Genomic DNA, 13312 nt, shown 5'->3' with positions numbered 1-13312 from the left:
TTTTCCCAGCCGCCCGAGGAGGCGGGGGAGCGCGCTGGTGTTGCCCAGGGAGCGGGGATGCCAAGCGGGGTGCTCGTCAGCTCCACAGCAACCGCCCGGGCATGGGGAGCTGCAGCAGCAGCGTTTCACTGGGCCTCCCCTCCAGCCCAGCAGCAAAGGCTGGATATTTTTCCCACCTTCACTTTTTATGGGTGCAAATCCCACCCCAGCGATGTCCTGCTGGCAGAGGGATGAAACACTCTGTGGCAGGAGCACGGGGCCAACAGTCAACCCTCAGGTTCGGCAAATCCCATTTTGGGGGGCAGAATCCATTCCTGCCTGCAGCAGGTGACAAGGAGCATGAGGATTAGTAGCCCTTGTCAGGGTAATCCCAGCTGGAAGCAGAGCCACTCTTCACTTTATTACTGCACAAAGCTCTTGCTACAACTATTTCCACACTAAACAGTTGTTTAAAATACCATGATACGCTCTTCCCACACTTGGTTTTAATATTAGCCGCAGGAACGATGTAATTAAATTAACTAAAATTGGAAAACTAAAACCCCCAGGCCCTAAAAATACAGGCACAGCAACACTAAAAATTCCACAGTCTCCAATAAAAACATCCCTGGGCAAGTCTAAAAGCTATTACCTGATCCTTTGTAATTGGAACAAATAATTTCTGGTCTAGAATTAGCCACTATGGTGGCTATTGCTGTGGCAAAACACACAGGAGCGTCAGTTATCCTCTTTACCTTCTGTCCCCTCCTCTCAGCAAGCTGCCCTGCTGTGCAGAGCAGGAAAGGTCCGTCTCAATAACTGCACTGAGAGGTCTGTCCACCGGGAGTCAGGCAAGTGCCTCTTTCCCAGCAACAGATCTCAAATACATCACCGCAGAGGCCGGCTGGCCAACTCCTGCCCTAAATATATCCGCCCCCAATAAGAGAGTTTTTTTTCCCACATTTATCTTACTGGAGAGCAGTGAACGGAGCCGCTGGGCTCGCCAGAGCAAGTCCTGAGCTCCCTGAAGAAGGGGAATGGCTATTGTGTTTCTTTCAGCTGTGTTCTCCTCCTCCTGGTTCTCTCTCATCTTGGGAAAATGAAGCACAACATCCCTCCACCGATGGCCGGAGGCTTCCAGGTCCAAAGCTTTCCCCAAAACTCGGCAAAGTTTTGTCTCTGCAGCTGCTAGTGCTCCCCATTATGCCATCAAGGTGACAAGGCTCTGCTCCCGCCTCGGTCAGCTGATATCAGTAATTTTCCTTCTGTTAATTTGCCCTTTGGTTGTGATCGCCCACCTCTGGGCCTGTTGCTTTCAGGACCCAGTAGTGCCCCCCCTGCAACCCACCACACCCCAAAAAATAGGGTTTGAATAGTCTCTGCTGTCCTTCACAACTTCCAACCACCCTTTCAGAAGCCAAAACAAGCAGCCAAGCCCTGCTGCTCCCAGACAGCTCTAGGGAAACCTCAGATTTGTGTCATTTCCTTTTTTATTCAAGAGAAAACAGACTAAACTACTGCTGCACTGAGACTCTCTCTGTTAAACAGATGAATCCTGCTCAATGGGCAGTGGAGGAAACAACAGTGGGTGCTGCCTGTCTAGAAACGGGTGGCACCAGGAATCAATTAACTGCTGGCAATTTCAGGCTCTGCTGGCAATTTCAGGCTCTGCTGGAACAGCACGTGAAGGTTCTAGTCATTCCTCGTCAAGCCTGTGAATTTGTGGCTCTTCTCCAGGTCCAAATTTCAGGCAGTAATTCCTGGCTGGTGCAACAAGGTGCAAAGTTGACAAGACGACAAAGTAACTGAAGGAGAAGGACCAAAGAGTCAAGTGCAGCCTTGGCTCACTCGTGTCCCCCACACCCAGACCTTGTGGCGGTGTCCAGCTCCTCCCTGGACGCCAGGCCTGTGTCTGGCTGTGCTGTCAGGTCTCCAGCGTCCCAGCTGGCAGCTCTGGTTCCACGTAGCTCTTCTCCTCCACGTGGTTTGTCTGCTCCAGGAGCCACTGTCTCTCCTGGTCACTGACATCCAGTCTCAGCGTCACCTCTTGGAAAACACTGTTCACAGCAACCTGTATCGTACAGAGGAAAAACAGCTCAGTCCTGGTCAGAGGGTAAACGCTGCTCACGTTCTCTGGGGGCTGTTATTGTACCTCCTTAAAATGAAGCTTTTTGAACATGCAGATACTGGTTTCATTTTCCTGACCAATCTTAGCTTCAAATTTGGTGATCCCCAGGTTTCTCACTCCTGCAAAAGAAAGGAGAAATGTAAACATTTCTAAACCTGCTTGGCTGCCGCATCTATGGAAACATGGGGCTCCAGTCTCTGGGGTGGATGGATCCCTTACTACCCTTGTGTCATCACTGGGAATATTTGCTTCGAGATCACATCCCTCTTGCACGGAGCCACCCTTACCATAGGACATCATCATCAGTGTTGCCTCCTTGCCAAACCCTCTGCCGCGGTAGCTGGGTTCTGAAAGATAGAGATGTACAAGTCAGCATCCAGTTCTGAGAGACAAATCAGCCACACTGGGTACTTTTCAGAAAAGACAGTGACCCAGACCAGCAAATGATGCCAATCAGGCCTGAACAGCCATGGTAAAGCAAGGAGAATAAAAAGCTGCTGTACGTAACATCTGTCTGCAGCTGGTTTTAGCCACAGTGACGGATGCCCAAGCTCGGAAGCAGAACGTGACCTGCAATCATAATTTCGATCTCGCCCAAGGTGGGATCCTCAACATCGGTGAGGAAGAGGTTGACGTCCCCCACCATGCAGTCCTCCTCCGCACGCTCCTGCCCAGCCCACCGCGCTCTGTCCAGCACGATGAAGGTGCACTCTGGGGAAAACAAAACTGTAGCAGCATTTTCAGGGCACATGGAGAATTATTCACAAGTTACAGAAGGATGAAATTAAAAGCATGCAGTGGACAGAGGAACAGGAGTTTCCACATGTTAATAGCGGGGAAGAGCTAATAACTTGGCCTCCCACACCAAGTGTTCCTGCTCCCAGGCCTACAAATAAGAAATATTCTGCAAAAAAAAAACCATTGTGAGGGTGACATAGACACCCAGACTACAAACAGCCCATTTAAGGAGCAGGAAAACTTCTACCCCACGACTGAGGTCTTCCTGTCTTGTCTCACCCTTCAGCAAGTTTGGGCAAATAACTGTTTGGTGCAAAAGAGACTGAGACCTAGTGATTCACCTAGTCCACATTACTTTTGTTTTTAGTAAGGCTTTTAATGCCAGCTATGACAAATGTTCCAGGCCAAGGTCTTTGCCAGCCTCAGTATTTTGCAGCTCACTATATTCCTACCAGGCTTTTATGGGCAGTGATTCATGACCTATAGGAGAGCCAGGGAACCAATTCAGTCAACACACCTCAGCCAGGTAATTATAAAGTTATTCGATTTCTCAAGGAAAAATACAACCCCCCTCCAACTTTTTAGGATGATCAGGCCTGGGGAGTGTTGACTGTGCTGCAACAGCTCAGCAGATAACACTGCAGGAAGTAAACCACTGTGATCTTTGATAAACAGCATAAAAAGGGCACCAACAGCCCTGGACATTTTCTGCTTCCCTGAGCATATTGCAGCTATAAAGAGAAAGCCAGTTTGAAGCTCCTGCTGCAGGAGGTCTCACTTCTCTGTTTCAGCAAGAACCACTAACCGGGCACTCTCAGCCCACTGCGGGTCCTTTACAGGACAGAAGGAACCTGTTCACCCCTCCCACCCACCCCTGGAAAGTGTTTAGGATCCTCCTCACTGTCCGCGTCGTCCCGCCAGCTGCGCTGCATCTCGTACTCCTGCTCCAGGCTGAGTGGTTCCGAGGCCGTCAGGCGCTGCAGCTCCTCCGACCGCATCCACTCGTGGTACCTGACAATGGGACCCGCAACCAGGTCACTGCCTGAGCCGCAGCATCGTGGGCTGATTTCTGTAAGCGCTCCAGGGATCAGGCTGTCAGAAAACAGTCTGGGAAACACTAGCCTGGAATTCATAGCAACTTAAAGAGTATCCACAAGTTTCTTTCCCTTATCTAACACAGGAATTCACGTTCTTCGTGGAAATTTAGGAAGTTTGTCCATCCTGTGGCTTTGTCTGGAGAGCGCCCGATGCAAACTTGATGTTTTTAAAACTACTGAGCACTGAGTTCCAGTGCATTTCATCCTGGCTGAGATGGATACGGCATCTCCTGGCTGCTGACAAGAAGACTAATACTGGTATCTTTGTGCTGAGGCTACAGATGCCCAGGCTAGCACTTTACAAACTGCCTGCACGCCTGCTTCTAATTTATCAAATATCCATCTGGCTTTACACCTTGAAGTTTTGCTCTTCCGTTGTCATTAGGGAAAGACATCAGCCAACAAGAGCACTGCTGGTGGTTCACTCACGGCCAGGTGTTTCCCTGGGTACACAGATGTTCTCTCTGCCACCAGACCTGGCCAAGAGCCAGGCAAAAAGAGGGCAAAACCAGTGGCTTTTCTGCAAGTGCTCTTTCTGCTGTGCGGCTCCCAGGGGAAGCGAAGCCCTGCAGTGCTCCGGCCAGCGCCGTTTCTCAATACCACACTCCCTTTGAAAAGTGAAATCAGACCGCCCAGGAGTTTCAAAGGACAGAAGCCACGTACCGGGGCACATGTGCAGATGTGTACGGCACCAGGGTCACCCTCTGTCCTTGCAGCACCGTGTTCTGATTAATCTTCATGGTCTCTGCACTTAGAGAGACCCAACACCCAACTCTGTGTGTCCAGTGAGGCCAAGGGATGGGCCGGCAGTTCCCGGAGCCCTTCGGGAGCCGGTGATCGCCACTCTCACTGTGAGGACAGACCACAGCTGACACTAATCCCCCACACAGCACCTTCCCGCACCCCCTGCTCCCCTCCCAACCCAGGGCAGGGCTGCATCGGTGCCCCAGAGCCCTGGGGCTCTGCCCTCACAGGAGCCGCTTCACGACCCACGTGGCAGTGGAGCCGCCCTGCGCCGACGCACCGGGGGGTGATCCGGGTACTGAGAGGAGATGGGGCCGCGGGGAACCCCAGGGCCTGAGGGAAGGGGCCCGAGGGAGCCCCGAGGCCTGAGGGGAGATCCGGGAGCGGAAGGACCCGCCTACCTACCGCGTCGCCCTCCGCGCATGCGCTAAACCACACCCACCGTCCCGCCCATCTCCCCGCCCCCAACGACTCCTGCAGCCAATCGCGCTCGGCGCCTTCACACCCACCCCCGCACCGCCCCCTTAGGGGAGCCGGTCACATGCGCGGAAGAGGCTCCACCCCCCACCCTCGGCGGGCGGCGCATGCGCCCTGAGCGGTCCCGCGATGAAGGAGAGGGCGGGGCCGCGGCACGAGCCGCCGGTGAGGGAGCGGGTCCGGGAGGCCTGGGGCTGGGCCCGGGCCGGGGTGAGGCCGGCGTGTCCCAGTGCGTCCCGGCGTGTCCCGGTGCGGGGCGGCAGGGAGCTGGAGCGGGGGGAGAGGCCGCGGGCGGCTCTCGGCGGTTTCTGTGGGGCGGGACGTGGCAGGGCCGGGGGGCTCTGGAGGCCTCGGGGGGTCCGGGCCGCGTCCCGCGCTCTGTCACTGTCGCTGCCGCCCCTTGGTCTGGTGAGCCTGGCTGCTGAGGCGAGGGCTGTTAGAAAATACGGTGTTCGGCCTCTTCTTGAAAGGCTGAAGGAGCTGGGGCTATCTAGTTTGGAGGAGACCGAGGGGTGACCTCATTAATGTTTATAAATATGTAAAGAGTGAGTGTCAGGAGGATGGAGCCAGGCTCTTCTGGTGACAACCAGTGATAGGACAAGATGTGATGGATACAAACTGGAACACAGGAGGTTCCACTTAAATATGAGAAGAAACTTCTTCCTGGTGAGGGTGGCAGAGCCTGGCCCAGGCTGCCCAGGGGGGTTGTGGAGTCTCCTTCTGTGCAGACATTCAAAACCTGCCTGGACACCTTCCTGTGTAACCTCATCTGGGTGTTCCTGCTCCATGGGGGAATTGCACCGGATGAGCTTTCCAGGGCCCTTCCAACCCCTGACATTCTGGGATTCTTCTGAGGCTGCTCTGGTGAGCACAACGAGTGGTGCTGCCCGACTGGTTTGTGTCACCCTTAGTGTGTCAGAGCTTACAAACCCTTTGGGTTTTTAGCAGTGAGGTTTGTGCTGATGGTTTGTCCCAGTTGATGTGTCTGTTGGGCTGTGAGGGATTTGTTAAAGCTCTTAATTCAGCTACACCCAATTATTTATTGACTCTGAAACCTCTCAGAAAAAGTTCAGTCTCTCACTCCCTGTAGCTTCTTAAGACAATGTGAACTTCCCCAATTACTTCTGCTTTGGAAACCTCGGTATGTGTAGCAATACTTCTTCATAGGGCCCGTATTTTCATTTATCTGCTTATTTCTTGGAGCTTTTGAGGGGAAACTGCAGGCTGGTTTATTCCTGCTTTGGTTTGCAGGAGGCACGTGCTGTCTAAAAGCAGTGGCTGCGTGTGTGAGATCACCCTCAGGGCAGTGTTTCTTCATCTTGAGGTTTTAGTCTCCCAAACGGCCCCTCTGGCTGTTTGGGGAAGGTGAAGGTTGGTCTTCACATGCTATGAAAGGACTGGGCCTTTTGGTTACTTTTAAACTAGTTTAATGGGTGCAAGAACTTTTTTGTGCGAGTATTGGACCAAGTGTTGCTGCTGAGTGGGGATAAATCTGTCCAAAGGGCAAGATGCTGCTGAAATCCTCTTTTGTTCGGATGACAGAAGACTGATGTATAAAAGTTGACTCGTGAGTTCCTCCTCTTTCTGACAAAGCTAACACAACTTTATGATGTTTCCCTAGGTTAAAGGCAACAGAATTTGAAAACACCCCCCCAAAAAACACGCTCCTTGCTTTCCTCCAAGCCCCTCCACCATTGTCAGCATGGCTGGTGGCATTACGGATACCGGAGAGCTCTATTCTCCCTACGTAAGTACCGCTGTTTGTGGGTTTGATCAGGAGTCTTTTCAAAATCATCTTCTCTCAACATTGTGTTTTAATTTCCCGCTTCCCCACAGACATAACTTCAGTGTTTCAAGATGTGATGGAGGTCAAAGGAAACTTAAAAATGTTTAGTACTTGTAGGGGTTTTTTTGTACATCACAGATCCCTTTATGCACTGCACAGGGATGATATTTGCTTAAGGTGTAGTTCTAAAAGTGTTAAAAATAGTTCCATGCCCTGTGCCAGTTCTTGTGTCCTTCTGCCCACTTTCCTTATATTTTATTAATGTTTTCATCAACCCAAATTGTCACGTGAAACTAGCATAAATGAAGCGTCTGTGACATGGAAACTATCCTGCTTTGCTTCTCTTTTTTCACTTTATGTAATGTTTTTCTCTGAATTTCTTAAAGTTTACTTATTTGTAATTGTTATACTAATTTGTATTAAACCACTTCACTTAAAACCGGTAATCAAGGTGTTTCTTCCTTGTAATGTAGTATCCTGTGAAACTGCAGAGCCAATTGTGGTTTTACCACGTTACTGGAAATACTGGTTTTCATAGCCACAAGTGTTAATTTAGCGTCAGCTTTTATAAACAGCGCTTTGCATACACATTTTTGTCTGAAGTGAGCTCAGCAGTAAATATAGAACCAGTCCTGAAATCTGGTGTTGGCTTTCAAGTGCTTTAAAACTTTCATCCCTGTGTTAATGAACTGGATCTTAGGCTGCAGAAATAGGTCACAACTAGAAAATAGAGAACAAGGCAGTAACTAGGATGTCTGGACCCTAAAGGACTATTGTCACCTGCCCTTATGTTGTGTGAGTGTTGCATGAATTTCCTAGAGTCTTATCTCCAAGGCTAGAGCTCTCTCCTCATTCCCTGAAGATGTCTAGCCAGACGGAATACACCCACACTGTTCTCATCTCACTCCACTTGACCAAAGTCAAAGAAAACCACCTGAGGTGTTTTTTCAAGAGTCCTTCACTGAGAGTGAGTCACAGCCCTGGGCACTTGAGCTGTGCTTGGGGAATGACAGCTCTGCATGTAAAGAACTTTCCTGCAAACTGCAATGGCTGATTTATTTTTTTTTCCATCCTTCTGGGAGACCTATCAAAAGATGAATTTGCTGTGCCCGTGTCAGTGAATGTAGAGCAGGAGTGTTTGCAGGGCCTCTGGGGAATAGTTCCCCTGCTATCAGTTGCTCCACACTCAGAAAAGTATACTCAGATACAGTTCTTTACTGGCTGTCCTCTGGAGAGAGACTCTGACATATATTAAAAAAACATACTTTGGGGCTATTTTTGATCTTGAGTTCAACTAAATTTATAGTCTGGAAGGGTCCTGTCCAGGTGCACAGTTACCTTTTTGGGGAGAAAAATGCTCATTGGAGAGAGAATAAAATCCTTTCCCTTCTAGAAGTAAAAACCCTTCTTCAGAATGTGTTTAGCTGCTTGCTGGTAAAATGGCAAGGAGGCTTTGAATTAGAGTTCTCTTTGGATATTTCTGGCTTTACTAAGAATAAGGAAGGAAAAGGAAGGAAACCACATTAGAAAAATAGAGGGGAATATCAGTTTCTCCATAAATGTGCTGACACACTTTTCTCTTCAGTTATCAATCCCCTCCTATATTTATTTCTAGCACGGCTTGCTCCCATCCTACTTGCACAAAGGTTGCTCTCTCCAGTTAAATCCGTGTGTGTGTGAGGTGTCTTAGGTGATCTCTGGCCCAGCTGCGAACTCTCACGCTGCATTTTGTGTCCGATTGCAGGTCGGTCTGGTTTACATGTTCAACCTCATCGTGGGGACAGGAGCCCTCACCATGCCGAAGGCCTTTGCGACGGCCGGGTGGCTCGTCAGCCTCGTCCTCCTCATGTTCCTGGGGTTTATGAGGTAGGATGTGAGAATGAGCCTGAGGGGAACGGGGGGTTCAGTTAAGGGGAGCTGGAAGGACAGTGTGAACGCTTTTGCTGCTTTTCTGTGTGATCCTGCCCCTCTGCCGCTCGAGCGTTGGTCTCTGTGCCTGTATTGCCCATGGACCTCGTTTGGAGGGGTGCATTTTCTGACCAGCAGCAATACAGTCCTACATCCCATCTGACTGATGGGGAAGACTTTTTCTCCAGTACACAGTCTCCTGGGACCTTTCTCCCAGCTTCCTTTTTTGACACCATCCTCCCCGTGGATGCATCTCACACTTGCCTCTGCCATGGATCCATTTCCCAACCACAAACCAGCTCTCAGGTGACACAGGGTCATTTCTCTGTGCTCTGATCTGCAGATGTGATGCCGACTTGTTGTGTTAGTTTTCTCTTGGCTTCTGGCAACACTCTGAGCAGCTTCAAGAGTGTCAGGAAAACAAATTACTGTGTGGCTGGGCCCATCTAATTCCCCCACACACCTTTGCTGCTCAAGACCTTGGAGCTAGTCGCATGATTTTCCTGCTGGCTCACCATGAGCTGCTGCCCAGCCGTCTGCCTGCTGGAGCAGCAGGTGGAGCTGAAGGCTGTTGATACAGCACTGATGTCTCAGGAGTCAGGAGTTATTAATAGATTTACCATCTTCTGATGGGCTGTGAATGCCTGCTTGCTTCTCGCTTGGTTTTGAAAGAAAATAAAACAAAATCCCCTTCTGCCATTAGTAAGAATGGAATTTAGACGTTCCTGTCTTGTCGGTAACCAGCTCTGTCTGGGATTTGGAGTCGGTGCTTTTGAATGAGTTAGGGGCTGCTCTATAGAGGTGCTGTACACTCAGTACTGGCTGTAGTAATGCTTGTGAGTTTCCCACCTCGAAGCTGTGTGCTGCAAAGGCTTTATAAAATATAAACTGTGGGAGCTGCAGTAACTGGGAGCTTTGGAAGCAATTCCTTTTAGATCCATTAGTTTAACAGTGTAAACTCAGTGTATGAAACTCAACACCAGCAGACAATCCTTCAAGGTCAGCAGTAGAGCACAGGCCTCCAAAACTGCACCAGATTAAACTGAGAAAAGGCAGCTCAGAGGTCTGTGTGCCTCTGGAACTATGTGTCCCTGTTGCTTTTGTTCCAGTGCTTATCCTCGTGCCCGCTGGGGACCCTGCGGTGCAAGAAGGGTCCAGGTAGTAATTGCCTCATGGGCCTCAGGACAGGGCTGCTTCGTTTTGTTCTTGCAAAACTAATCCCTTGTTTGAGCTTGATAAGTGAATCCAGTTCCTGAAGCAGTGAGAAACCACTTTAAAGACCTAAATAAAATTGATTTGAGCTGGTGGGTTTTTTTAAATTATTTTTTATTATAGTCCTGTTTGTAGCTGGGATAATGCTATTCCTTCCATCAGTGGCTCTTGCTGTCTTCCTGGACAGCTGTCTTGCTGTCTTTCCCTGGCCTCCAGCTGAGTGTATTTGCATGCATGTGTGATCTGCACCTGGGTCTTGTATCACTGCTTTGCTTCTGATGCCATTTGTAAGATTTTTTTTTTTAAGGGACCACAATACCTTTGCCACAGCTCTTAATAGATAAACTTCACAATAGATCTGCATTAGTCCTAGGCCCTAAAAAGAGGAAGGAAGCTTTGTTACAAAGTTGTCTTCCCTTCTTCAACCGACACTAGGAAGATGCCTTCCGGATACCTAAAGTTTCTTCTTATATCTGAAGGCATGTTATGTTTTACTGTGTTGTGTGATCTGCTTGAACACCTTAGTCTCAAGGACAAAAGGGAGCAGCAAATTGACATGAAACTCAACCAAAAAGGCAGCGTGTGTGGGGAACTGGTGAGAGGGTTGTTTTGGTTTGTTTGCTCCTGCAAACAGATGGGAATAGTTCTCCCGTGTCTGTCCGGTGACAGTTCTTGGCGGTTATTGATATCAATTGAATTTGTCTCTAGCTATATGACTACAACCTTTGTGGTGGAAGCCATGGCTGCTGCAAATGCCCAGCTGCGATGGAAGAGGATGGAAAAACGCAAGGTTTGTGTGTGGTTTAATTTTCCATTTTCTATTTTATCCCGTAGGACTTGCTTGAGATTCCTCTGCATCATTGCCTTGCCTCGTTAGTAACTCTAAAGGAATAAATTCCTACTGTACTTACCTTTGCCATATAAAATATGGCTATTAGTTCCCTGCAGGGTTGCTCATTAAAGACAGGATTTTCTGCTCCTGCTTTGAAAAATCTCTTGTGCTGTTCACATTTCTTACTGATTGCGCTCTCCTTGCCCAGAAGCACTGCTCAGTGAATGCGGAGAGGTGGCAGCCAATATACTGGTGCTGTTTGGAGTGTGCTGAGGTCTATAAATCCTTGCTGATCTCAGGCCATTTAACTGGGACAGGCTGGAATGTCCTTGCTGCCACTCAGGCTGTATCCCAGGGAGTGGACAGCTCTGAAGTATGTCCTTGCTGTAAAATTTACTTGTGGCTTTTTGGATCCTGGCTTTAGTGGCTTTTCTGGATCACTGCAAGGCATAATTGTTTGCACTGATTTAGATCCCTGCCTGTAAGTGGGTTGGAGCTGGGAGCTAAACCTGTCTGCTCTGACTAGCTAAGACTATATATGTTTGGATTTTTTTCCTACCAGTTCTGCAACTCTGCAGATCTGCTGGAATTTTCTAACCTCCTTGTGCCACATATTACTACACAACTTGGACACTGTAGCTGTGTGTGTGACTTACTGAGACAGCAGAGCCTGTTGCTCGGTTCAGCCTGTTCTGGTCGTGCCCTTTTCTGCTCTCCACAGCATCCCAGTCCTGGCCCACAGGTTCCCTGCAAATGCCTCTGCTTGCACATCCTGCCCATCCCTGTTTGGGACCTTCCTTTGAGAATGTGAGATGATGACACTAGTGGTGCTACAGCCTGTAGCAGACATCTCAGCAGTGATCTGGTCTGTTCTTCCAGGAGGATGATGAGGATGAGGATTCTTCCTCTGGCGTATCTGACAGCGACGTTCTCCTCCAAGATGGCTATGAGCGAGCAGAGACACGACCCATCCTGTCAGTTCGTAAGTACCCAGTTCATGCTTTTGCTGTATCCAAGACCTCTTCTGTGCAGTGTCCCAGTGGGCTCCTGCAAGTGGAGCAGGACTCATCTGTCCATTTTACCCTTAATTCCACATGCTCACATCCCAAAGTTCGCAGCACTTGTGAGATAAGACTCATTGAGAATTCAATTCACCACCAACAGTTTGATAAAGATCTTTTCCTTCTAGGTCACTAAGATGAGAACATCTTACTTTGAAAACACTTTTAAACTTAATTCAGCTGAGTAATTGGACCAGTGACTCTGCAGCTGTGGAGTCGTACATACTGTCCTTCAAACTGTCAATAGAGCTTCTTGAGTCTTTTCAGATAGTCTGGCCTCTGGGTTTACTGGAATGACTGGTTGTAACACTTCTTGTTCTCAACTTGCAGAGAGACGTGGCTCAACCAATATCTTTGAAATCACTGAGCGGGTGGAAATGGGCCAGATGGCTTCCATGTTCTTCAATAAAGGTGAGTCACATTTTCAAAAGATCCGTCAGGTCCTCTTGTGTGTTGTGTGTTTGGCTTTTCCTTAAGTTTGCGTGCTTCTCAATGTGGGTTTGCATCCTGAGTTTGTGATTCCACCCAAAGTAGAGTATTTATGGGCCCTATTTCTTGAGACAGGGAAGTGTAAGTTGGTGCCTTTTCTGACTGTCCTTTATGTAACTCTAAACTGCATCTATCCTGTGTGATCTCAACTGTCTAAAGCAGCAGGGCCCAGCTGTAGTGTTCACTAGTTCCATCTTGGTTGTAGCATTTGAGAATAAGATCTTTGGGCTTCCCTGAACCCCGTAAGTATGAGTCTGAAGGAGACAGACTTCTGGGGAGAGTTTTTCAAGATTGTGTGTGTTTGGGGAGTCACCAAGAGAGCTGCTGGGACATGAACTGCTGAACTGGCGTGCATACGATAGACAGATATTTTTTTTTGCTTTAAAATGTCGCTTGTATGCCAGGAAACAAACTTGTAACCACACTGCAATAAAGCCATATCCATTGCTGCATGCAATAGAAGTGCAAACTACTATGTTAGGTATTCTGGAACTTGTAAAACAGTACATTTGAAATGCTATACAGAGACAGAAAATCATCAGATACCATGGCTGTGCAGTTTTGAGCCTGTCAGGCCCCATTTCTTGTGTAAAGTGACATTTTCTCTTGTTCGCTGGCCACCTTACAAAGATGCGATGGGCTGGTTTTTTCCACTACATTACATCAGCTATATGCGAGCGTAAGACTGTTGCTTCTGAAGGACAGCTGGGCTTAAGGAGTGAAAATTCTTTGAACTATATTATTGCTAATTTTAAAGTCCAATTGAAAAAAACTTTTTAATTTCTCTACGTGCCCCTTCTGGGCTTTTGTAGTTTTAAATCACTTAGGACTATCAAAACAACCCACCTTAGATCAGGCTGG

At 48.7% G+C, this 13312-nt stretch overlaps 2 protein-coding genes across 5 annotated transcripts in view; one reads left to right on the top strand and one right to left on the bottom strand.

Annotated features, from left to right (window-relative positions):
* Positions 1-1497: 1497 nt before the first annotated feature.
* NAT9 (N-acetyltransferase 9) lies at positions 1498-5116 on the bottom strand. Of its 4 annotated transcripts, none has more exons than XM_080356719.1 (7): positions 5092-5116; positions 4606-4791; positions 3747-3856; positions 2678-2833; positions 2395-2454; positions 2132-2226; positions 1498-2050 (listed from the first exon to the last, which is right to left on the bottom strand). In XM_080356719.1, exons 2-7 carry the CDS (start codon positions 4680-4682, stop codon positions 1904-1906), a joined length of 645 nt encoding a protein of 214 aa, XP_080212845.1. In that variant the 5' UTR covers positions 4683-4791; positions 5092-5116; the 3' UTR covers positions 1498-1903. The 4 variants fall into 4 exon arrangements, with proteins under 4 accessions (XP_080212845.1, XP_080212844.1, XP_080212847.1 ...); XM_080356718.1 differs by lacking the exon at positions 5092-5116 and adding an exon at positions 4967-5062; XM_080356721.1 differs by lacking the exon at positions 5092-5116 and adding an exon at positions 4967-5062 and having other exon boundaries at positions 2678-2818.
* Positions 5117-5302: 186 nt separating this feature from the next.
* TMEM104 (transmembrane protein 104) overlaps positions 5303-13312 on the top strand; it is a 41129-nt gene continuing 33119 nt past the window's right edge. The window contains exons 1-6 of the mRNA XM_080356668.1: positions 5303-5328; positions 6785-6910; positions 8694-8815; positions 10778-10859; positions 11781-11883; positions 12293-12373. Of these exons, the coding sequence (XP_080212794.1) occupies positions 6866-6910; positions 8694-8815; positions 10778-10859; positions 11781-11883; positions 12293-12373 (433 nt within the window). The 5' untranslated portion in view covers positions 5303-5328; positions 6785-6865. The remainder of the gene's footprint in view (positions 5329-6784; positions 6911-8693; positions 8816-10777; positions 10860-11780; positions 11884-12292; positions 12374-13312) is intronic.

Source organism: Nesoenas mayeri (assembly GCF_963082525.1).
Source record: "Nesoenas mayeri genome assembly, chromosome: 19".
In the NCBI taxonomy this organism is placed as follows: domain Eukaryota; kingdom Metazoa; phylum Chordata; class Aves; order Columbiformes; family Columbidae; genus Nesoenas; species Nesoenas mayeri.
This window is presented reverse-complemented; position numbering and strand designations above follow the sequence as displayed.